At 40.5% G+C, this 26628-nt stretch overlaps 3 protein-coding genes across 3 annotated transcripts in view; all 3 read left to right on the forward strand.

Annotated features, from left to right (window-relative positions):
- The first annotated feature begins 269 nt into the window (after window positions 1-269).
- The window catches only part of LOC126379679 (zinc finger CCCH domain-containing protein 13-like), a 31547-nt gene continuing 5188 nt past the window's right edge, over window positions 270-26628 (forward strand). Inside the window, exons 1-9 of the mRNA XM_050028496.1 lie at window positions 270-285; window positions 2427-2608; window positions 3958-4096; window positions 13411-13547; window positions 14237-15447; window positions 17685-18137; window positions 20053-20151; window positions 20683-20822; window positions 21440-21609. Coding sequence (XP_049884453.1) covers window positions 270-285; window positions 2427-2608; window positions 3958-4096; window positions 13411-13547; window positions 14237-15447; window positions 17685-18137; window positions 20053-20151; window positions 20683-20822; window positions 21440-21609 — 2547 coding nt within the window. The remainder of the gene's footprint in view (window positions 286-2426; window positions 2609-3957; window positions 4097-13410; window positions 13548-14236; window positions 15448-17684; window positions 18138-20052; window positions 20152-20682; window positions 20823-21439; window positions 21610-26628) is intronic.
- LOC126379473 (putative aminopeptidase W07G4.4) lies at window positions 8006-11685 on the forward strand. The gene has a single exon (XM_050028233.1). The coding sequence runs from the start codon at window positions 8028-8030 to the stop codon at window positions 9558-9560; it is 1533 nt and encodes a 510-aa protein (XP_049884190.1). The 5' UTR covers window positions 8006-8027; the 3' UTR covers window positions 9561-11685.
- The window catches only part of LOC126379432 (heat shock protein 70 B2-like), a 54364-nt gene continuing 50793 nt past the window's right edge, over window positions 23058-26628 (forward strand). The window contains exon 1 of the mRNA XM_050028188.1: window positions 23058-25092. Coding sequence (XP_049884145.1) covers window positions 23111-25081 — 1971 coding nt within the window. The 5' untranslated portion in view covers window positions 23058-23110 and the 3' untranslated portion in view covers window positions 25082-25092. The remainder of the gene's footprint in view (window positions 25093-26628) is intronic.

Genomic DNA, 26628 nt, shown 5'->3' on the forward strand with positions numbered 1-26628 from the left:
ACATAAAATAAATTTTGAAAATGTTAAAAGTTGGCGTAGAAATATATTTTTCTTTATCAATATCCGGTGTTTTCATAATAAAATATACTTAAGTAAATGTTTTGAAACACTCCAATAAACTTAATCGGAGTTACTCGTAAAAAAGTAATGAAACAAGTCTATAAAAAAAAAAATTGGGATTTATTTACCCGACCAAAATGGCGGGGCTCAGGTTTTTAGTTTTATTTTTTAATATTTTAAAATTCGTCTATAGTGATTCCCTTACAAATATGATTGATGAAGATGGTAAGTATAACGAAAAATTCTAATAATTTAAGGTTAGGAGCAAACTGGGAATATTCCCTGGGCAGTAAAAAGCAGTAACACGAGCTTTATTAAAAAAAATAACAATTTGAAAAAAAAAAGCAGCCAGTGTTACTATTAAAGACTTTTTACAACAGGAACATTGCCACTTTGGAAGCGTCCCCGGGAACGGCACATCACTAGTTGGGTACTTACTTTATAATAGGGTAGTAGAAAAGAATAGAAAGTGGAGGAAGAGTCGAGTGAACATCTTAGGAGTGTTGGAGAGAAATGGCAATAGGAGCTCGTGACGTCATATGACGCTAGTGCCATAGAAAAGCCATATTGCTAGAACGGGACGGAGCATTCCCCCACCATTAACTTTCACCATTAATATCTCTGGTGCTAGATGAGATATTGAAAAATAGGGCTTACACCAGTATTCTAAGGCTGGTATTAATAAACTAATCTCAGCTTCGACACTGCCCTCTGTGACAGTTCTTATATAAAAACAGGGACTTGAGCATGATCTTGAGGGCAGTCTCAGCTGAGATTAGTTTATTAATACCACCTTAAGATGTCCACTCGTCTCTTCCTCCACTCGACTCGGCCTCAGCTGAGCATTTTGGTATTTTAAGTTGACATTTAAGCCCTCGAGTTGAGGATTTTACTCACTGGAGTCGCGCATGTCATACTGCCAACATAATAATACGAAATTAATGACGTCATGCCTTACTGGAGTAAACTCGAGTAAAGGTTGAGGCGCCGTCTAGGAATACCGACTTTGAGGTGAGTTCGAGGAAGACCTTGAGGTCGCCTCATCTAAGAAAGGAGTCGAGGAAGGTTGGAGTTAAAATTTTACAATACGGGTGTTAATAGGTTTATCTTTCAACATTTCCATTGGTGCAATAAAAACCTACTTCTTATCAAAATCATAAGTTACTGGTCTGCAAGCTCTGCGGGCTTAACACTGTAAGCGCGCGACTCTTTCTCGTCTCGACATACGTCACCCGTCACTCTCTCACAGTACTGCACAGAAAGAGACAGATGATCTCTGTCGCGGTGAGAAAGAGTCGCGCGCTTACGGTGCTAAGCCCGCTGGGGGGTTAATAATGCCACATTGAAGCAATTCATCTAAAAATCAATATTGCAATTTGACATTTGCGCATATAAAAGTAAGTGCGCAATGCAAACAAATGTCAAATAGCATTATTGCTTTTTCAGATGAATTGCTTGGATGTGGTATTAACCCCCCTGCCCTCCATTGTGGATTAAGGACGTTATAATGTGTATTTTTAATTTGTTTCTTTTTTTTTCAACAGTCTTGACAACGCAAGCTCACGTGTTTTGGCCAAATGCAACAATACCTTTCTTTATAGAAAGCGATCATTTCGGTAAGTAGCTCAATACCTACTACATATGTATATAAACTGCCTATATACATCCCACTGCTGGGCACAGGCCTCCCTTCAATCAACCGGAGGGGGTATGGAGCATACTCTACCACGCTGCTCCCGGATTGGTGGAGGTGTTTTTACGGCTAAAAGCCGGGACCAACGTCTTGACGTGCCTTCCGAAGCACGGAATCATTTTACTTTTTCGGACAATCAGGTGATTCAAGCCTGAAAAGTCCTTACCAAACAAAGGACAGTCTTACAAAGTGATTTCGACAGTGTTCCCATCGGGAATCGAACCCGGACCTCCAGATCGTGAGCCTAACGCTCTAACCACTAGAGCACGGAGGCTGTTACCTACTAATTAATAAAAAATAAATAATTAGCAGTTGCGGAGCCATAGTAGCCCAGTTGGTAGAACGGTTGCCTCTCACTTTGAGGTCGCAGGTTCTAATCCAGCACAGGCCTAAACCAATGATTGTCGTTTTCGAACTCATGTTTGGATCATAAATGATTATCACGTGCTCAGCGGTGAAGGAAAACAATGTGAGAAAACCCACATTTATTTGGTTTAGGCCTGTGCAGGATTGGTACCTGCGACCTCAAAGTGAGAGGCAACCGTTCTACCAAACTGGGCAACCACGGCACGGCTCTCTGAACTCCTGCCAAGTAGTTAATGCCATCTGCGGCAAATCTACAATAAGTCACGCCAAAAAAAAAGGTTCTCTAAAAAAAGGTTTTACCCCACAGACAGCGATCAGGTCTTATCAATAATGACATCCATGACCACCTTCGCGGCCAAGACCTGTATAAAAGTGCTGCCAGTGCTGGTCAGGCCCAGTGGGAACGACCACGTGTTGATCATAGAGAACCCAACAGGCGCTAAGAAGTGTACCGTCTACACGGAACCTCATTCCATAGATGAACCGCACGTAAGTAACCCACAAAACTCAAACCAGAAAATATCTTTATTCAGTTGGTAACATAGTTACAGAAGCGAACGTCTAGTCATCGTGTCAGTTAGGCCCTCGACATGAGGACTTTATTCACTTGAATCGAGCTTTCATACTGCCAACATAATAATACACTCGAGTAAATAATAGCAAACTCGAGTTAAGGTTTAGGCGCCGTCTAAGAATATCGATATTGAACTGAGTTCGACCTTGAGGTTGCCTCAAATGAGGACAGAATAAAATGTTAAATAAGGTAAAATAATAATAATACTTGATTATTATAACATTATAATTACGTGATTAATTGTATCGACCCGTTAAAAACAATTTACTATGTTTATGTTATTATGTCCTGTGCGTATTCCGGCCAGTCCCTCCGGCAAGCGTCTAACTCGTCACGCCATCTCTTTCGAGGTCTACCACGACGCCTGTACCCGTCATGAGGCACCCAATGCGTGACGATCCGGGCCCACCGCTCAGGGTGCATGCGACAAACATGTCCGGCCCAATTCCATTTGAGTTCCGTTTGAGTTTGAGAGGAAGGGGAGGCCTTTGCCCAGCAGTGGGATCTTGTAAGCTAGATTAGATGTTATGTAAGTTTTTTTGGCTATTTTCAAAACTAAACTGAACTATTATTTCTTGGCTTAATCATCGTCATGCAAGTAATATTTTATTTTTAAGTACTTACTTATATGTATCATTGTATGTATATATATAATGTGTGATGTGTCTATTATTTTACATATATTTTTTCTTACTTTATTTTACTTTTTTGCGCGCTACACTGCAGCTGTACAAGTGTACTATAATAATAATAAGGATAATCTCTGCAGGTGGGGATATCTGGTTGATGGTTGCGATGATTGCGAGTGATTGCGAGTTAGGTGGAGTATCACCACAAACTATGGCTCACCTTTTGTGCTGTCCTAAGTGCCCTAACACCTGCACTATTAAAGACCTTTACGAAGCCACTGACAATGCCGTAAGCGTGGCCAATTATTGGTCAGCAAAAATTTAGTATCGATCACCATCGACTCGCAAAGAAGAAGTGTACTATATCCTCTGCCGAAGGTTGTCTGGACGAGATCGCTCTTAGCGATAAGGCCGCCTTTGCCCACCTTACAATAAGATTATCCTGTAAATGTCTTATTTTGTGTGCAATAAAGTGTTTTTATTATTATTATTATGTTTGTCATTTCCATATCTCGGGCCTATGGAGTCCCGGACTTTTGGAAGCCAACACATAGAGCCCTCTTTTAAGAGCTAAAAGACAGTTTAATCTATATGTGATTATTGTTTATTGTTATTATTTCTGTTTGTCCATCCAGTCTCTGATAATGGGTTACAACTGCTTGAAGAGCCCGCACTTCGAGATGCAGCTCATGAAGGCGCTTGGGTTCCCCTTCGAGCACAACCGCGTCATCCGCGACAAGTATGTCACCGTGCAGCTGGAGAACGTGGAGCCTGGTGAGTTCAGAAAAAGAAATGCATACGTTGGCCAATAACCCGAAATAATTAATTTCCTAGCACACGTCAAACAGATTTTTTTTTTTTTTTTTTTTTTGACGTGACTTATTGTAGATTTGCCGCAGATGGCATTAACTACTTGGCCGGACAAATGGGGAGCGCTGAAGGCTCTCACCCGGTACGTCAAACAGATTGCATATCAGCGAGATGCCTATTTGAATCGGCCGGGTTATTCTTTCATTTCAAAATTAACAGTTGACAGTCATACGCCCCTCTCCTTTTCGGCGGATAACAAAATGACGGGTATAACTTAAAATAAATTTAGGAGTTGTCTGCAAGAACCGAACCCAGTACTTAGTTATTTATCATGAAAACAAAGGACTGTAAATTAATATCACCTATGTACATTCGCAACACGTCGTTATCAGATAAAGAGTATTACAAATAATACCTACTTACATGATAGGTAGGTACAGTCATGAGCAATATAATGTACCCACTTTAGGACTCTGTTGCACTAACATATTTGACGTTTAGTGAGACTTACAGTTCAATTTGTCAAAAAAGTTAATGTGACATGGTACGAAAGAGTATACATATTAATGCTCGTAACCGTACCTACAGTAACGTGCCGTTCCCATGAATATTCCCAGATTGGGAATGTTCCCGTTGTAAAAACTCTTTAATAGTGTGACGGATTGACAATGTCACATCGCATAAACAAACAGGTCAGACAGGTATTTGCTTCTGTAAAAAACCGGATCTGTCAAATCTTCAGGTCAAATGCTAGGGAGATGATGATGATGCATGGTGTGGAAACATGGTGTCTAAAGAAATAGGAACTCTTTTGAAACGTGGTATTGGAGAAAGCTGCTTCGCATAAGAATAAGAATAAGAATAAGAATAATTTATTTGCCAGAAAACAGTATTTACAGATGTAATTGTATAAAGTAGTCCGTGTTTTCAGCTTACAAGTAAGCATGCAAATTTATGTTGTTGCTACACATGCATCTACAATTAAATAATAATTATATACTTAATACAAATCAATCATAAAATAAAATAATAATAAAACTCTAATTAACAATGTCAAAATTTAGTTTTTATAATCTAGAAATTCCTTAATACTATAAAAGCAATGTTGTTGCAACCATTTTGTCAAATTAACTTTAAAAGCAGCTTTGGTCATGTTCTTAAATACGGTGGGAAGTTTATTATAAATAACTATACACATATTTGATATGTTCCTCTTGTAAATATATTTCCGGGCAGGAGGTTGATACAGCAGGTTCATAATATGCCTTCTTGTTTGTCTCTGAATCATTTGACCCCGGGTTTTCCAATTATTGGGATTTGATGCCACGAATATACATACCTCCCTGATGTACATGCAGGGCAGTGGTAAGATGCCAAGCTTTTTGAATAGCGGTTTGCAGCTGTCATCAAACCGAGCACCGCACAGTGCTCGTATACATTTTTTTTGGAGTTTAAAAGCATTCCTTGGACAGCTATGAGAATAAACGTCCATATTCTCAATGAGATTAAGGTCAGCAAGCGTCCGCTTCCCACATGCCAGGAGAGAGTCTTAAGTTTCTTTGGGCAAATAATGCAATCCCCATTGCACTGTATAGAGAAACACGTTATTCTGGGCCAGTTGAGGGTAAGCGTGCTAGAGGAAGAGCACCAAAATACCACACTGCACTGCACTACTACTACACTGTACTACTACACTGTACTACTGCACTGTAATACTATTTTTATAGCGAATAAATGATTACGAATTACCGATAAGGTGGATGGAACAGTTCAAGCAGCTGTCAGGGGTCCTATCTAAAGAGTTGTACATAATATGGCACAGAACAGAACCCTGTGAGGAAGATTATATGTAATCACGACCCTCAGCAGTGAGGGACCGACAAGAAAAACAGAAGTCTTGTCTTATCTGCATAAAGGCACGCTCCGGACACTTCATACAAACAACTTTTACACAGACACCACACATTGACGTTATCGTATACGCGCAACTGAGTGTGTGATGTCTGAGGGCTGCCAATTAAAATACCTAATTTAACAGCCATTGCTTAGGTAGGTACTACTTACGAAAGAAGATTTTATCAGTTAAATAAGTACTATAATATTTAGTACCACACAAATCACAAACAAAAAAAATCACTGAAGTTATTAATTACTTAAGTACCTAATTTCGCTCATATTATTTTTACATTAAACGCTAAGCCTACTTAGGTTGAATTTTATTGCAAATTATTTGCATGCTTAAATGTATAATCATCTGCTAATGCTAAAGGTTAGGTAATAAAGTTCTTTTTAAATAAGTTTTGCGCCGTTTTACTGCCGGGAATGTCACAAAAGTGGGAACATTCCATCGGCACATCTTTGTACCTAACATCAAATAAATACTTAGATAGTTGTACTACATTATCTTATATTATCCACAGACCGTGGCGATACTCGTGTTATAATTTATTTATTTGTGAAAAAAATATAAAACACATCACGCATGTATCCTCGAAGGGGTAGGCAGAGGTGTACATAATAATATTTCGAACGTACGATAAGCTGCAAAAGTCAAGCAGTTTCTTGCAGAGTAATAAATTAACTGGTTGCACTTAAGACCTTCTGGTTACATGTCGTTTTTGTAACAGACCAAAAACACCTACAAAAACTTAAATTTTATAATTATGACAACTAATGGTTCATAATATCACCACTGTTTACAAATAATTCGCTGGGCTCTGTGACTGAACTTTTGCTCTTTGATTTGACCCACTCTTCGCCAGCTATGCTTATGTCCCGTAACCTTTTACAACCTGGCCAACCTATTGCTAGTAACCGGGCACAAATACTGAAAACCACGTGATATCAAACAGCTATGATCCAAACGTGAATTCAAAGTCACTAAGTCAAATTCTGTGGTTTGAACCCGTGGCACTAAGATGTATTTAAGCAAAGACCCAGCTGCTTCCGAGCAGAGGAAAATTCCACTTGATATTAACTCGGAATCATGCTGAATCATCCCCCTCAGTACTCAGTACGGTGTAACTAACAGCCTGATTTTTTTTAACGTGACTTATTGTAGATTTGCCGCAAATGGCATTAACTACTTGGCCGGACTCTCATCTGGTATAACAATTAAGACAACAGGCCTGAGGGTGCCCAGTTGGGCGCGAACCTTGGCTCAGGGCGTCGTCTGAGAGGATAATATTTGAATAATATTTGAATTATTCATTTATTCGAGCGAATAAATGATTTCTGATTTCTCCTGGTAATTGGGGAGTGATGAGGGCTCTCACCCGGTACAAAATTTATAAGACAACAGGCCTGAGGGTGCCCTGGGCGCGAATCTCGGCACAGGGCGTCGTCAGAGAGGGTAATATTTGAAAGAATTAATCGACCCTAGTGGGTCGATGCCAGCCTGTACATATCTAAGTAGTTTGTAGTAGATAGTATAAAAATAGAACTGTGATAAGTCACGACAACTTAGGGATAACGGACAGCCCACTTTGTAGAGGCTGTCTGGATGCAGAAGAAACTGCCCCCCATGTAATCCTGGAATGCACGGGAGTGTCAGCACAACGGCTAAAAATCCTCAAAGGAATGGGGTCGCTTCGCGAAACCTGTGAAAACCCCAGGAGGCTTCTGAGCTTCTGGAAAGAGTTAGGTTTGCTTACGTAGTCAACAATAGCACGCATAATGGGCCATCTTAGAGTCTAAATGCGGAAAACAGAGCCCACTAACTAAGTCACGACAAAAAAAAAAACCTTAAGCCTTATTAAATTTAGTTTTTTAATAAATACAAACGCACATGCCTATTTCATAATTCATAGTATTATTGACATCACTAGTCGGTACAGAGATAAAATTGTAATGCACAGTTACCTATCAGTTTTAAAGCGGACACCGCGCTGCAATCATGGCCGAAATCAAATTCAAATTATACGAAAATATATTTATTGAAACCAACGTGCAGAACCCTGACTATGACGGCGTGATTCTCATTTTGTATCCTGAGGAGAAAAACGTCCCTAAACCACGGCATATTGGAAGCTTTCTCGATAAAATCGCAGCAATAGATAAGCACGTACATAAAGCTGTAACATTGTGGAATTGTGACTATGTCTCTGGAGGGAGGCTGATTATCAGTCCAACGGGAAAAATTGGCCCTTATAATGACGCTAGAGTGCTCAGAGATGCCGCTAAGAAAGGCATGACAAGAGCTTTGGAGGCAGGATGTCGAAAACCCCTTTTGGCTGTTCAGAACTTTGTTGATTTTCCTGAAGGAGAACTTGTGTCGATTCTGGGAGCACTAGAAGCACTGTACACTCCTCTACAGATCCGCGAGAGAGACCCCACGAATAACTTCATAAGACTCGGCATTCATGCTCACGAAAAAGCAGACGAGAAGTTCGAAAAAGTGGTTAGGAATGCTATAGCTTTGGAGAAAGCGAGGATTCTGACAAGAGACATAGCTGGGGGTGATCCTGAGAGAATGGCTCCTGGAAAAATAGTTGAGTACGTCAAAGACTCGTTCAGAGACGTCTCCAACGTTTCCATAAATGTCATGGACGATCCGAAGAAGATACAGAAGGAGTATCCTTTACTAGCTGCTGTGTCACGTGCTGCAAATCACATAGACAGACACCGGGCTAGAGTGCTTACCCTCGAATACAAGCCGTCAGATTTAGCCAGGGTTACGGATACCTTAATTTTAGTCGGCAAAGGAGTTACCTACGACACTGGTGGTGCTGATGTTAAGATCTCCGGACGCATGGCAGGGATTTCGAGGGACAAAAGCGGCGCTGCCGCAGTCGCTGGCTTTATCAAAGCGTGTTCTATCTTGAAACCACCACACTTGAAGGTCATTGGTGTCCTTTGCCTTTGTCGAAACTCTATCGGGGAAGATTCTTACGTCGCTGACGAGTTGCTGGTTTCGAGGAGTGGGAAGACAGTCAGAGTGACTAATACAGACGCGGAAGGCCGCTTCGCCATGGCCGATTCAGTTTTCAAGATGTCAGAACTGGCAGATAAGGAGCTGAATCCACATATCTACACTATCGCTACATTGACAGGGCATGCAAAACTGTGTTATGGAAGCCATTCTGCTGCGATGGATAATCATAGTGCAAGGAGTATGAACCATGCTACAAGGTTGCAGTTGAGTGGTACTCTTCTTGGAGAAGGCGTAGAAGTGTCTGTCGTCAGAAGCGAAGATTTAGCTGTCAATGTCGGAAAGTGCAAGGGAGATGATTTGATACAAGTTGACATGGAAGCGAAAGGCAGGAACCACCAGTTGGCAGCTGGTTTCCTGATCAAAGTTGGAGGTTTGGAGGACAAGAACGTAAGATATACGCACTTGGACATTGCAGGGTCGGCAGGTATGCCCCCAGAAGAGCCAACTGCTGTCCCAATACTGTCGTTGTGTCATTTACATAAGGTTTTGTTGTAGATTATAAGGATTGTGTGGTTTTTGAAAGTGTCTTCTTATAGCTAGTTCGGTTGGTGGAGCTCTGTTCCGGTTTCGGTTTTAGTAATTTTTTTGTAACATGTAAAGCAGCGGGAGGATAAAATAGCATTTGCCCGGTCTAATGGCACATCTCGGACACTTCATACAAAAAAAACATTCTTACCGTGTGTCGTTTAAGTGCGAGTAAGACCCAGATCGCGCGCTCCCATTTATTCCTTAGTGGGTAATACTACGTATAGAACGGCAACTCTTTGCTCCCCACCAGCTGAACTAGGGTTACCTCACCTCTTCTCGGACATAGTTTAGTCTTCAATCGTATGGCGTCAGACGTCACACACACAGACGCGCGTGTACGATAACGTTCATGTGTAGTGTTTGTGTAAAACGAGAATTTGTATGAAGTGGTGTGCTGTAGCTTAGAATAAGGAACAATACTACTAAAGTAAGACTCAGAGGGGGTGACGTCGGTACCCGATGCGAATTGGTGCGGGGCGGAGTTACCGCTCTATATGTAGTATTATTTTTTAGTTTCTCTCTCTCTCTCTTTATTTAAGAGCTGCGCTCTAGTCGGTGGAGTAATCGCTTTCAATACTCCATAGATAAGGCTGTAGAACGGTGGTTGCCCCAATCGCCTTCCGTTCCGCAGTACACCGACCAATTTCTCCATCGATGATGTTCTAGAGCCCTACCAGAATCCATTTCTTCAGCCTCCAACCAGTACTGATACCGCTTCTGCCCGGCATCAGGGGTGCGTTTGAAGTAGCGGCGCCTACTCGCTGCGTCACAAGACCGTCATAGAACCTAAGTAGCATTTTATAGGTTAGCCCATCCCAGTGAGCTGCCCACTACGTTCTGCTAATCCTGTCGCTGTTCGGTCGGGGACTGCTTATTTTTATATCCACTATCCGCCACCTGTGGACCCCGTAGACGGCCTACAGCTCAGCGTGCCTTTAGTCTATGAGGCCCTTATTTGTATTTTTGGCATATTTTCAGAAAGTCCGCGGTTCTGCCTAGCCGTATAGGGATAATAGGCGTGAGTTTATGTATGTGTCAATATGTTTTCAAATAATATGTTATCTATAATTAACAGTATCTAAGTATTAAAAATTTATCGATTCTGATATGGGTGTAATCAGTGAAGAGTCATTCTCTGGAATGTTCCCAGTTTGAGAACATTCCCGGCAGTAAAAACGCGCAAAATTTATGTAAAAACAGCTTTATTACCTAACCTTTAGACAGATAAAACCATAGTACAAGAAAGAACAATTTGAAAAAGAAAAGCAGCCAGTGTCCTTTATTCAATTCAATTCAAATAAATTGAATTGAATTTATTACCTAACCTTTAGACAGATAAGACCAGAGTACAAGAAAGAACAATTTGAAAAAGAAAAGCAGCCAGTGTCCTTAATTCAATTCATGTCCTTCAATGTCCTTAATTAATTGAATTTCAATTCAATTCAATTGAAATTTAATTGAATTGAATTCAATTCAATTGAATTGAATTTATTACCTAACCTTTAGATAGATAAGACCAGAGTACAAGAAAAAACAATTTGAAAAAGAAAAGCAGCCAGTGTTCTTAATTGAATTGAATTGAATTTATTACTTATCCTTTAGACAGATAAGACCAGAGTACAAGAAATAATAATTTGAAAAAGAAAAGCAGCCAATGTCCTTAATTGAATTGAATTGAATTTATTACTTATCCTTTAGACAGATAAGACCAGAGTACAAGAAAGAACAATTTGAAAAAGAAAAGCAGCCAGTGTCCTTAATTGAATTGAATTGAATTTATTACTTATCCTTTAGACAGATAAGACCAGAGTACAAGAAAGAACAATTTGAAAAAGAAAAGCAGCCAGTGTCCTTACTATTAAACATAAAAAAAAATGGTTTTTACAACGGGAACATTCCCACTTTGGGAATATTCCCGGGAACAGCACATAACTGGGTGTAATATGAACTTTATAAAATGTTATAACGATTAATTTCTGTCGAAAATCTAAGATAAGATTAAGTAGCTATTTCTCCATATATGCTTTTTATTTGATGGCAAGTAATTTAAAAATAAGTTTTCTTTTTTTATTTAATAAAAGTGTCGAAATCATTACAAAGAGTTTTATTTATTTATTTATTTGTACACAATAAAACAGACACAAGAAACATACAAAGAAAACAGATAGTACAGGCAAGCTTATCTCTAAACAAAGAGATTTCTTCCAGCTGACCTACGTGACAAGAGAGACTTTCAACGTATAATATTATATAGATAGACATACATACGCGTACAAATTATTTAGAAACTACTTAATTACTTATATTAATATAAAACAAAATATTAACCTTAACCTACTAACCACATTTAAACAAAATTCATATTTTATTTATAATCTAAAATTCTTAAAGTTACTATAATATTAAAAATGATACACTAGAAATAATACAATCTGTCACATAATCAGAAACATATAACTTCGTCACGTCCAACTAGGCGTTTAAGTGTTCTGATTCTGACCTGGTCCAAACGAACCCATTACACTAGCGGCATTGCCCCGTTGCACAGCCACTGACAGGCGTTGGACCAGGTAAGACGCAGACCTAGGGTCACCCCCTCTGACTTTGAGTCTCCGGCCGATCTCCCTGATCAATTCCCTCGCCTCGCTACCCCAAGGACCTGCAGTCTCAAAAGCCACGGGCACAAACACGTATGCAGTTTTCAGTTCCGCGTACATTTAAATAAATTATATTATTATATAATATATATTTCATAAATATAATATAAACATATTATATACTTTCTACATAGTTTTATTTTTATTATATAAGTACTTCATCAACCCGCTGGAGTAGCGTGGTGGAGTATGCTCCATACCCTCACCGGTTGACGGGAGGCTTGTGCCCAGCAGTGGGACGTATACATATAGAATGTTTATATTTTATGTGTAATGTAAGTACTTATATCAGTAAGCGAGAAAAGTATGTGAGGATCGAAGCAAATGGATTTCCATAGTCTCTGCTTATCCTGGTGGAAAAAATGCATAAGTACCTATATCTTTAATATACAGAGTGTTAATAACATCGTAACGAAAACTTTGAGGGATGATTCAGACAATGATTCTGAGTTGATATCAAGTGGAATTTTCCGTCGCAATTTTTTTTTTTCTGTAACTTTAAACGATGATTCAGCATGATTCTGAGTTGACATCAAGTGGAATTTTCCGTCGCAAAAGTATAGAACGGAAAAAATATAAAAAAAAACCACTAAAATTTTCATGAATTATTCGACTGGAAATTTCGCTTCATGTCAAATCAGAATCATGGTTTGTATCGTCCCTCATGACTTATTGTAGATTTGCCGCAGATGGCATTAACTACTTGGCCGGACAAATGGGGAGCGCTGAAGGCTCTCACCCACTACAACGTTTAAGACAACAGGCCTGAGGGTGCCCGGTTGGGCGCGAACCTTGGCTCAAGGCGTCGTCTGAGAGGAAAAATATTTGAAAGAATTACTCGACCCTAGTGGGTCGATAGCGATAAGCGCTGAATGAGGGAAATCGTCGACCACGCCGGCTGTGTCGGTATCGGGGTCCTGAAGTGTTTGGTGTTGCGAGCTGATTGGCTGCCTCTATGGCTAGAGTAATCGGGTCGTCGGGATCGTACATTACGTCCTTCGGATGCCGATACGATGTCACTAACACCCTGTATATTTAACATAACATAACATAACAAATACTTTATTGCACAAACAGGAAAAAACAAAATACAAAACAAAAGAGGATTCATTATAGGAGGATTTATTTTAGGAGGATTTATTATAGTTTTTGTTATTTAGCTTTCGTGGAGCTGTTTACAAAGGACACCCGCTTGCCACCGGCGCTTCGCAGCCTACCCTACGATTACAACAGCGTCATGCATTTTGGAGAGCGCGACTATAGCAAGAATGGACACCGCACCATCTTGTTCAAGGTAGTAAGTTTTAAGAACTTAACCATAGACGGCCTTCGTGGTCTACCTGTTGATGGGCTCACGATCCTGAGGTCCCGGGTCCAAATCCCGGCGGGGACATATCACAAAAATCACTTTGTGAGTCTTCACAGAATAAGGAATTATACTACGTATAGAACGGCAACTCTCCGCTCCCCACCAGCGGCAAAGCGAGTTTACCTCACCCCCTCGGTCTTACTCTTAGTCTTCAATCGTATGGGCGTCAGACGTTACACACACAGATGCGCGTGTACGATAACGTCAATGTGTAGTGTCTGTGTAAAACGAGGTTGTTTGTATGAAGTGTCCGAGGTGTGGTATACTGATGTCAGTCGAGCTCACATGGAACAGATTAAAGAGAAGGCGAACGTCGTGTCTTATAAAGAAGTGAAGGAATTGACTTTTGATAGACAAGAATGGAGAATGCTACACCGACAATAGCGTGGCTCTTAAATTAGTGCTGTCGAGTTTAGGCCGATCTATTCTTTTTTTTTGACGTGACTTTTTGTAGATTTGCCACAGATGGCATTAACTACTTGGCCGGACAAATAGGGAGCGCTGAAGGTTCTCACCCGGTACAACGTTTAAGACAACAGGCCTGAGGGTGCCCAGTTAGGTGCGTTGTATTTATCGATTCTTTTCTATCTAACAATAAGTATCAATTACCTTTCCAGCCAAAGGTGAAACAAGTTCGAACCGGTTTGAGCGCGACAGACTTGAAAAAAATCGAAATCATCTACGGACCTGAGTGTCGAGACAGGGAACGATTCAAGCAGATTGATAATTGTCAAAACATTGGCCAATTAAGGCGGAAACGTAATGCTGTAAAGGACAAAGATGTTCCTGTTAGAGGTACACACAGCCTGCGAGTCAACCCTAACATAACACCACCACCTGACAAAATAAACGACGAGGAACACGACAAACTGAATGATAAAGCTACCAATGATAAGCACGACGTAGATGACAAAGAAAATGATAAATCAGACAAGAAGGACAGTGACAAAGAACGCAAAAACAAAGATGATACAAAGGACGCACAAGCGAGTCCACATTTCAGAGTAGAAGACGATCCTGAAGGTTATGCTGACGCTGTTGTAAAGTCCTTGGAGATCGAAACAGAAGTAGAGGAACTAATCGAACAGGTTCACAGAGTGTCAGCTGCAGCGTTAGAAAAAGCTAGACTGAAATACTGCAACAAAACCAAACCAGCCTTACGATCAGAACCTACAATGGAAAAGCCCAAAAACAAGAACTTACTTGCTATTATTGATGACACGGCTAGCTACGCAAAGGGCTTAGTTGAAAAAGCAATTGCGAATCTAACTGAATTCTGCGAATCTACGAAATCTATAGCTGACTATCAAAGGTCACAATGTCCGTTCTTCGACAAGAGTAGATGTCCCAAATCGTATAAGTCGACGAAATCCGGCCCTGTTAAGTATTCGACTCAGCACAGGCCTTTGATAAGGCAATCGACAAAGCATAAAGGGTTCGTTTCGAAGAACATTTATGAAAACATGTTACGTTTGCGTAACACTAGTGAAAACACAGAGAATGATGGTCAGACAACGCCGCTGACACCGGAAAAAGAGACAGAGGCTACTGAGGCGCCAGTCTCCAAAAGCGACCTCCGTATGGGGACGCGGCTTGTTTTCGAAAAGAAATCCATATACGTGGCTGGCGAGAGAAGGAAACGGGACGCTAATGTGACCGTTGACAAAGTGGAGGATCCGAAAGCAAACGCCAGCGTCGAAAGAGCAGCAGATTCAGACACGAAGTTGACAACACGGCAGGTTATGGTGGAGCTAATCACTGAAGAATACAAGAATGATACTGACAACGACATGACGGTTAAAATTAAAAGGAGGTCTCAGCGATTTCGGTAAGCTACGCGTTCGACTTAGGTTACAAAGCACGACTTATTTCGATATACTGCGATGAGGTCAATAAATCGAATAATTGAATCGAAAATGAAGTCTTTGGATTATACAATCCTCCATCTTTGGGTCGAAAAATCAAGTCTTGTGATAGTCTTGTGACTGGATTCTCACTTTTAACCTTTTGTTAAAGGATTTAGACAATTTTGTGCTTATTTATGAATCCAAAGGCTTGGTTTTCCCATGCAAAGATAAGTCATTTAAAACTGTTAGCTCGGTCGAATGGAAATTATAATAAATGCAAGGTGTTAGTGACATCGTAACGAATACTGAAGGGGATGATTCAGACCATGACTCTGAGTTAAGATCAAGTGGAATTTTCCGTCGCAAAATTGCTGATTGTTTAGTATTTTAAAATTATTTTCAATTCTATACTTTGGCGATGGAAAAATCAATTTGATATTAACTCAGAATAATGAGCTGAATCATCCCTCTCAGTATTCGTTACGATGTCACTTACACTACATACAGGTAGCCATACAAGTAGGTATGGGTGTTAGTGACACCGTAACGAATACTGAGGCGGATGTTTCAGACCATGATTCTGAGTCGATATTAAGTGGAATTTCCTGTCGGAAAATTCATGAAAATGTTAGTGTTTTTTTTTTAATTATTTTCAGTTCCATGCTTTTGTGATGGAACATTCCACTTGATATCAACTCAGAATCATGGTATGAATCATCCCTCAAAGTTTTTGTTACGATATCACTAACATTCTCGCTATGTGTCCTGCCCACTGCCACTTCAGCTTGGCAATTCTCCGAGCACACCAATTGAATTGGACACATAGCGAGGAGAACCGATGGCCGCTGGTGAAGGTTCTAGAATGGCGACCACGTGTCGGACGACGCTCAGTGGGAAGGTGGACCGACGATCTACCGATCGTCGTGGAGATCCTTGTGGGAGGCCTATGCCCAGCAGTGGGCGTAGTACGGCTGATGATGTCACTAACACCCTGTATAAGTACTTGCAAATTGCGCACAGCAGTGTTCGTAGCGTTGGGAGACGATAAACAGAAGTTTGCTAATAAAAACAACACGCCCATTTCCCACCGGGGTAAGCAGAGACAATAGAATTTAATTTGCTACCCAGCAGTGGTTTACTGTTAATTATACGGACAGTTGACAGTTGAGGAGCTCGGTGGCGCAGCGGTAAACGCGCTCGGTCTGCGCTTGTTGAAGTTAAGCAACTTTCGCAAAGGCCGCTCATAGGATGGGTGACCACAAAAAAAAAAGTTTTCATCTCGACTTCCTCCGTGCTTCGGAAGGCACGCTAAGCCGTTGGTCCCGGCTGCATTCATCATCACCAGCCCATTAACGTCCCCACTGCTGGGGCACGGGCCTTCCCTATGGATGGATAGGGAGATCGGGCCTTAAACCACCACGCGGGCCCAGTGCGGATTGCCGGCTGCATTAGCAGTCGTTAATAACCACCAATCCGCACTGGGCCCGCGTGGTGGTTTAAGGCCCGATCTCTCTATCCATCCATAGGGAAGGTCCGAGCCCCAACAGTGGGGACGTTAATGGGCTGATGATGATGATACGGATAGTTAGTGACATCGTAACGAATACTGAGAGCGATGATTTCGTTCGTTATTCTGAATTAATATCAAGTGGAATTTTCCTTAGCAAAATTCATGTTTTTTTATGTACTTATTTTTTTAAAATATTACTATCTGTAAGTATATATAAACCTACTTGTAAGTTGTAAAAGAGTAAGTACGTACTCGTTCAAAATGATAACTAAGTCTTCTTCTATCGTGTGGGCTGTCAGGTGAATTACCAAGCTCCCCAACCCTGGTGTCAGGGTTATTGTTGAACCGTCAAAGGCCCTTAACATGGCTCATATAACGACCATTTTCAGTACCGTCCCTAAGCGGGATGTATTCGGAAGCCGAAACTACCAGGGGATTTGGGTGCTGTGGAGCAGAATCGAAAAACTTTTGAAGCTACTTCATCATCATCACCTTGATTATGAGCCATTAGGCAATAGTTGGGTGAGGTCATCACCAGTCACCAAATGGTTCATCAATGGCCTCCGTGGTCCAGTGGTCAAGCGTTGGGCTCACAATCCGGAGGCCTAGGTTCAAAGCTAACTTTTATGTAACCATCTACACATTTATGTAAATAGTTGGTGGGTCTAACTGCTTAACATTAAATTGATGATGATGATAATTTGACAGGGATGAGAGTGACCGTGACTGGAATCAAGACAGGATAGCCAGGGCTCGAGATTTAGACAACGACAAGGGCAAAGGCACCATGATATCTGATGATGAAGAACCTTCGTTTCGGAAGAAGAAGAAACGCCCTAATTCCAGTGAAGAGGAGAGGAGTAGAGAGAAGAAAGGAAGAGGAAGGGATCCCTCTGATAGAGGGAGGGACTCCGGGCGCGGGGAAGAACGAGAGGACGAAAACAGAGAGGAAGATAGAGGAAGAGATGTGAGAGAGGAAAGTAGCAGAGGACGGGGTAAAGATAAGAAACATAGTGACAGGTTTAGTGATAAGGATGATGATGATACAGATAGGTTTTCCATAAAAGGCAAAGGACATAAGTACGATAAGTATGCGAATGAAGAGAAACGGAAACGAAGCGATGAAGATTTAGACGACGTGCCTAAGAAGCAGAAGTCTAAGTAAGTATAACATACCACATTATAATTCTAATGTGTGTATTTTGTCACCACGATAATTATTCAGTGTTTTGATGTTACAAACCTAATAATGACACAACAAAGTGTCTGTTGGCGTCAGATCTGGCAGCCCCGTTGTCTAGGGGTGGTATTAAAACCAATCTCAGCTTTGAGACTGCACTCAAGATCATGTCAATGTGACAGTTCTCATATAAAAACAGGGACTTGAGCATGATCTTGAGGGCAGTCTCAGCTGAGATTAGTTTATTAATACCACCCTTAGTATTGTTGATTATAAGGCCCATAGCAACGGGGGTAAAAAGTTAGGTTTTTTACATTATTATAATTTTGTGATCTTTTACTCTTTATTATACGTTAATACTCATCATCATCTTTGATTTATCAGTCATCTTTGACTTCGCTCGCTAATAGTGTCCTTAATGATGTATGTAGTTTCTCTCCGCATGTATTGGTATTATTGGTTTTGGTTGCTTTTTTTATTTCTCTCTCTCTCTATTTAAGAGCTGCGCTCTTGTCGGTGGAGTAACCGCCATTCCTCTCTTCTTCCCGCCAAAACCTTCACCTCCCGATACGACACGACCTGCACCTTCTCTTTTGTTTCATAAATGTTATCTTAGGTCTACCCCTTCCTCCCTTCCACGCCCCCTTCCATTTCTTCCTTCTTTCCTTCTTTTTTATTATTTAGCCGTCGTTTATTGTACTTTATCAGTATCCTATAGATAATCGGCCTTCACCAACACAGGTGCAGGCTGTAAACCAGCGTCGAGCTATTTCATCTCGGCATACGCTGAGCTCGTTACCTTTTGTGATGGGAAACTTTATTTTATGATTGTTTTATGTAAACCTGTGGATCACAATAAACACTATTTCATTTATTGTTACATAAGGTGACAATTATATCCACGCCAGCAGGGCTAACATGCGTAACGCGATATAATTATCGATTGATTCAATAAATTTCTACACGAGCCCATTCCGCCATCTTTTAACTTCGGACTTCCAGACATACGGTCGGGTTGCATACCTATTTGGTGGATATCCCAACTATTAGCACAAAGCGCTTCGCATCGTCCTTCATTATGCTCTCTGCTGAGAAGTGGAATTCTCTGCCGTCTTCTGTATTTCCGAATGCATATAACCCGGGTGCTTTCAAGGCCAGAGTGAACAGGCACCTTCTGGGCGAGCTCCATCTTAGGCCTCGTCAATGCCTTCGGGCAAGTCTGGGGTCAAGAGTATACCCATCAAAAGAAAAAAAGACATAAGTTCACGATTAAGTACATCCATCCAAGGATATGACGAACCACATGTTGTCAGTGGGTAGACTATCGCCCATTATTATGGCTCATCTTGTTAGAAAGGAATCCATCTTAGTCTATGTAATATAGAAATAATTATTAAGGTCAATGTGGGTAAGACCGGCATACTGTTCTCAAATTTGAGTTTGACTGGGTTTATTGAAGAAGATATTATTTGTTGACCAAGTCATATGATGGGGTATTATAGATAATTTACTTGACTGTGTTTATAAGTCTAAATATAGAAAGCGCCGTAATCTTTTGATATGTGATTTAACAGCCTCCATGGTGGTTAGAGATATGGAGGTCAGGGTTCGATTCCCAATGGTTACACTGTCGAAAATCACTTTGTGAGACCGCCCTTTGTTTGGTTAGGACACTGCAGGGTGAATCATCTGGTTGTCCGAAAAAGTTACACTCCGTGCTTCGGAAGGCGTAGGTAACAGGCTACTAGCCCAAATTCCGCCACCAACCCGCAGTGGACCAGTGTGGAAGAGTAAATGCAGTGCTCCATACCTCCTTCGGACGATTGCTTGGAGGTCTGTGCCCAGCAGTGGGACGTAAACAGTTTATTTATGTTTATGTATGTGATTTCATAACAGAAAAAGCAAAGGGAAGAAGGATTATGAGCAATACAGCGCAGAAAAAGGGCGCCAGAGCAACGAGGAACCAGAGGAACCGCCTAAGAGACTGAAATTAAAGTACGTACCAACATTAGAATAACACCCGTATTCTAAGATGTTCACTCGTCTCTTCCTCCACTCGGCCTCAGCTGAGCATTTGTTATTTCAAGTTGACATTTACGCCCTCGCCTCGAGGACTTTACTCACTGGAGTCGAGCATGTCGTACTGCCAACATAATAATACGAAAATAATGACGCCATGCCTTATTCGAGTAAGCTCGAGTAAAGGTTGACGCACCGTATAAGATTACTAATTTTGAGCTGAGTTCGAGAAAGACCTTGAGGTCGCCTCAACTGAGTCGGGGAAGGTTGGAGTTAGTATCTTAGAAGACGACCTTTTAATATAAGTACTATCGCGGTTTCGTGCGTTTATGAAGCGATTGATGTGGAGGAAGCAAGAGAAGTGTGTCAGGATCGAAGCAAATGGAATTCTACAGTATCTGCTCACCCCGGTGGGGAATAGGCGTGAGTTCCACTTGATATCAACTCACCTCAACCTCAGTATTCGTTACGATGTCACTAACACCCTGTTTTATGTCTTTTTGAAAGGCCTAAGCCTCCGATGTCGTCAGGGGGTTCCGAGAGGAAGATTCCTCGCACGCTGAAGCTGTCCAAGAGGACCCGAGAGTTCTATGATGAGAGGAAGTGGCCAGATGGGCTGGTCAGATACGTCATCAAGGAGGGAGACTGTAAGTATTCATCGTCTTTCTAGCGTTATCCCGTTCTTCACAGGGTCCGCTAAAATAGCTGGCTAGGAGTTGGTGTATAGTAGGGTTGCCATCCGTCCAGGTTTCCCCGGATTTGTCCTAGTTTAGAGGGCATCCGGGGAGCGTCCGGGGAAGGTTTCATTTGTAGACCGGGTTTTAAAAAATAAATAAATAAAAAAAAATGGGCCGCCCGCGGGACACACAGTATGCTCGCACGCACACCACGATCAATCGACGAACCAAGTATATTTATATTATCTATGTTTTTGTTTAATATTTTAATAAGGTTTTAGAAGCAGATTATATAAACAATTTGTAATAAGATTATGTTTTGTTAAAATAATGAATAAACAAAAAAGGTGATTTATGAAATTTTCAACTGTTTTTTATTACATTGAATATGTTTAAAAGATATTGTTGACATGTCCGGCTTTCGGACTCAAAAATCCGGGATTTTCACGCGTCTTGTCCTGTTTTCGACATTTTAGAGATGGCAACCCTATGTATAGGTACTATATTTCTCTGCCTAATCCTTCAAGGTTAGAGTCCTCTTGACTACCGCATTTGGTATATAGCCGTGCGCTTATTTTCTTTCACAGTCGACATAGAAGATGTACGTAGCCGCATCGCCGAGGTCAATGACATATTGAAAAAACGAACGTGCGTCAAACTTCAAGAGATGAAGGAGGAAGACGCAGAGAATTATGAAGATTTCCTCGTTCTGGACAATAGTCCGGACTACGTTACTGGGAGAGTTGGCGGGAAACAGGTCAGTTTGAGAACCTACTTACCTTACTAACACCCGTATTTAAGATGTTAACTCGAATTTTCCTCCTAAGATTCAGCATTTTATAATTTATCTTTGAACCAAGTAGGTATCCAAATAAGAATGTAGTGAATTATCCAAGTCCTTTTACCGTTATCGTCTGAAAAAAGTCACGTAAAATACACACACACTCTTAAAATACTACACACTTATCATAAAAAACGATTCCAATAAATGATAGAAAAGTTTCATCGAAAATACTAGCAAAATTGTAACAGCTACCCGTGCGTAATAATAAATTCCTTGATAGGTAGGTACATAGTGTGTAGTATAAAAAACCTGTTTTGAAAATCAAATGAGTTGTGAATTATTTCAATTTTTAGGTGTTTATTTACCGATCACGTTTGGTTCACGTGATTAAAATCACGTGGCATTTATCGTTCTAAATGGAGAGAGTAAATAATTAAATATCAAGATGAATAAACAATAAGTAGGACGGATGGACTAGCCCGCGTGATCATGGTCCATTCAACCGTGAAAGAAAGAGACGGCACCAAAACATTGTGTAAATCAATGGGTGGGAAAGAGATAAGTAGTACACGTGTTTTCCCGTGACGTCAACGACGAAGAGCGCGTAGGGTGGCTGCTTTCTAGAAATCTGTAGAAATTAGGAGAAAATTCTTAGCAGTGTGAATTGCGGGTTATTTATTTGTTGTACAAATATCAAACATTTACCATGTTTATATTTTTCGATTGCATTGCAGTAATATTTCAATATTCGATATTATAAGGTTTAAAAAAAGAATAGATAATTTATTAAAGATATAAGATAACAGCAATAAATAAATCGTTTTTTTTTTAAATTAATAGTAAGTATGTTTTTGTTGTTATTTTAAATAAAAGATTAAAAGTATTTTAATTTAGAATACGTCGTTTTATTGCGAAAAATAACCACAAAGAATAATGACAGCTCACAGAGTATAGAATACTAGTGTTGTAACTTAAAAATAGTGTTGTCCATCTTATGTTAAATTATATTAGCGGTAAAGTTTATATTTTAATTACAATAGTTTTTGGCACTGACAATAAAGTAGGTATGTATTTTATTTAATTGTTTTATTTTGATTATGTTACTTATTTTATTAAAATAATGTTAATGATACAGTTGTCGAACTGGCAATCCAATCATATACTAAATACTATTATTTAATCTTTATTTAAACATAAATGACTAAGTAATATTTTAATACTAAACTTAACAAACAATCTAATGCAGTATTCTGCATATTTTTTTCTCCCACCGATGACAACCCCAATTTCTGGAGTGTTCGAGCAAACCAGCTTTCTGATTGGCGGAGTTTTTCCTACGCTAGAAACTTCGCGATGCTCATTGGCCGAGAATATAAATAAGACCGCGACGCCGCTCGCGCTCTCAGTTTAAAATACCGAACTGTGTGGAGCGGTTGTCCGCTCCGAAGCGAAACGCGCGAACTTATTACGTGAAATGGTTGCTGTGGGCATTGACCTAGGAACTACATATACGTGTGTGGCTGTGTGGCGTCATGGAAACGTGGAAGTGATTGCTAACGAAGAAGGAAACCGTACAACCCCTTCGTATGTGGCTTTTACGAGATCGCAGCGCCTCATCGGCGAGCCGGCGAAGAATCAAGCACCGTCTAACCCGTGGAACACGGTTTTCGCCGCGAAAAGGCTGATCGGGCGCAGGTACGATGACATCGGGGTCCAATTGGACTTGCGACACTGGCCGTTCGCTGTCGTCAACGATAACGGTAAGCCAAAAATTGAGGTTGAGTTTAAGGGGGAAAAGAAGAGTTTCGCGCCCGAGGAAATTAGTGCTATGTTACTTTTTAGGATGAAGCAAGTGGCTGAAGCGTATTTGGGTACGAAGGTGGACGATGCAGTGGTGACTGTTCCCGCGTATTTCAACGACTCTCAGCGGCAGGCGACGAGGACGGCGGGGGCTATTGCAGGTCTCAACATCCTGCGCATCATCAATGAGCCAACAGCGGCGGCACTCGCTTACGGGATTGACCGCACCTTCAAGGCGGACAAAAACATCTTGATCTACGACTTAGGCGGCGGCACTTTCGACGTTACAGTGCTATCTATCGGCGAAGGATCAGTCTACGAGGTTAAAGCTACAGCAGGCAACACTCGGCTCGGTGGCGAAGATTTCGATAATAGACTCGTCGCATACTTCGCTGAAGACTTCAGGAAGAAATACGGAGAGGATATATCGAAAAACGCCAAGGCCCTGAGAAGATTGAAAGCTTCATCGGAACGCGCCAAGAGATTCCTAACTTCCGCTTCAGAGGCTACGGTTGAAATTGAATCGCTTTACAACGGAATTGATTATTACGGTAGAGTGTCGAGAGCTATGTTCGAGGAGTTATGTTCTGATTTGTTTCGAGACACGTTTACTCCAGTGGGAGAGGCTCTAACTGACGCGAGAATGAGGAGAGAGGACATCCATGAAATTATACTAGTTGGTGGAAGCACGAGAATACCAAAGATCCAAAGCATGTTATTAGAATATTTCCATAGACCATTGACAACTTCTATAAACCCCGACGAGGCAGTGGCTTACGGGGCAGCGATACAAGCGGCCATTTTGAGTGGGGAACACCATGAGAAGATACAGGATCTCTTGTTAGTTGATGTGGTGCCGTTATCATTAGGCGTGGAAACAGCTAGAGGGGTGATGTTCAAAGTTATAGAGAAAAACACAGCCATACCGTGCCGACAGACCAAAGACTTGACCACATTGGAAGACAACCAAAGAGCCATGACCATTGAGATTTTCGAGGGTGAACGCTCGTTGACGAAAGACAACAATCTGCTTGGGAGCTTTGACTTGAAGAACATACCGCCAGCGCCGAGAGGTGTTCCAAAGATAGATGTAACTTTCGATGTTGATGCCAATGGGATTCTCAGCGTGTCAGCCCAGGACCGAAGCACGGGGAACATTGAAGGAGTTACAATAAGCAATGAGCACAGACTGAACCAGCAGGAAATAACCAAAATGATGGCGGACGCTGAACGTTTCAAAGAAGAAGACAGAGAGAACAAATGCCGTTTGGAAGCTAGAAATCAACTAGAAACGTATGTGTACAATACTAAGCAAACTATACACGAGAACCGTGATAAACTTACGGAAGAAGAGAAGAATTTTATGGAAAATGAGTGTCAGGACGCTATAGTCTGGCTTGACGGGAATATTGACAATTCCAAAGAGGAGTTTGAAGGTAAAATGACAGAGCTCATGCGACGTTGGTCGAAGATTCTTTCGAAGTTTTATAATTTGCTAAACAGGGTTAAGAGGCAAAGAGGCGATTCATACCAGCAAGGGGAGATAAGTGAACAAGATAGAGCCACTATTGAAGAATTGGAGCAAGGTCTGGTACATGAGCTCGAGTTAGCGCTAAATAACCCTTCAAGTTCCTACGAAGGATGAGTTTAGTGTGGGTAAGTGTCTTGCAGGTTTGCTTAATATTGTATGTCGTTTTTCTTACATCTTTTTGCAAAAGCGAACGCAAAAGGTTTGTTCTTCTGTCTTCTTTATACATCTTGCTTCTGCATGGGTGTAACCAAGACCTGCTAAATTGGTAATTGCATTTTTAGCTGCTTTCTACCATGCATAGACGTTTTTTTTGTTATAAAAAATAGGCTAAGATATAAGATTCATCTTGGTAAATAAAGATGTGATGTGGTCTGAGGTGAAACTTACCTAGTAAATGCCTATTCTTTTGACTGTATTTTTAGCTTAGTTAGTAATTCGTAAGTATTATTTTAAGAGTAACTTGGATACGCCCCTGTTTGAAGGTGTTTATAATGATTAATGGAGTTTCTATCTGTGTTTACTGCATTGTAATTCGTAAAAATTACTCTTAGGTAGATTGAACGATCGATCTTTGCTCCTCTTTTGCTCATATTACGTGTCGATTCCATACATTGCTGTTATCAGTTAGATATGTGTTATTAATCTTCGTATGTGATCGAAGAATTTTATTCTAACTTTGCCTGTTCACTTGTGGTCCTAAAAAGCAACATTGAATCAATTCATCTAAAGAGCAATATTGCAATTTGACACTTGCATATATAAAAGTAAATGACAATTAGGAATACTTATTGCTTTTTTAGATTAATTGATTTATTGTGGCCTTTTTAACCCACTGTGAGTCAAATATTATTTATCACTTAATAGCTAGCTACTTCACGTCTCCACTTGAATATAACTCGACTGACAGGCAGGACAATTGTAAAAAAACAATTTTACCTAATGGTTAGTAACTAATACGGCTTTTAGGTGCGGAAACCTTTAAAAATTGTGTATTACCTACTTTCACGTGAAATTACGAGGTGAATTTCCATCAAATCAGTCGAGTTGCATTCGGGAATACATTCCGATTCTTTAGACGACCGCAGAGTGCCGTCTCTAATTTTCAATATCTTGAGATCTGAAACGTATTATAGTTATTAAAAGCCCTATCGTAAGTAAAATTTCTTGTTTAGTTCTGGTAAACGGAACTTCAGAACATGTTATGGCGTTAGGTAGTTGGGAAATTTCCGTATTTTTAAACGCCTTGCCCATCTAAGTACCTTTTTTTAATTAAGTGTATAGTCGGGCATCTATAGTTATGGCTGAAGAGAATAAACAGTACAAGAAATGCAGTCTGCGGTCATCTTTGGAATTTTACCTGCCTACCTTCTTATCCATCGCTTTGTATATTAACACCAACAGCTTTGATGACAATAATTTCATTATTATGTGTGCTTTACTGTGATATTATTGTATAGATTAGATAAATTTACAGACTGTTAAGTTATCGATTATTGCTTATCGATTTCAGATCAATGCAGAAAATGTTACAACAACAAAATATTAAGAAATTTAAAAAATATGGTACCTATCATTGTGACAATATATTTTTATTAAGTACGTATGTGATAATGTTTGGTGCGGGTAGGCAGAAGACAAAAGAGTGAAATAATAAGATCGGC

This window comes from Pectinophora gossypiella, chromosome 29, assembly GCF_024362695.1.
Source record: "Pectinophora gossypiella chromosome 29, ilPecGoss1.1, whole genome shotgun sequence".
Lineage (NCBI taxonomy): Eukaryota > Metazoa > Arthropoda > Insecta > Lepidoptera > Gelechiidae > Pectinophora > Pectinophora gossypiella.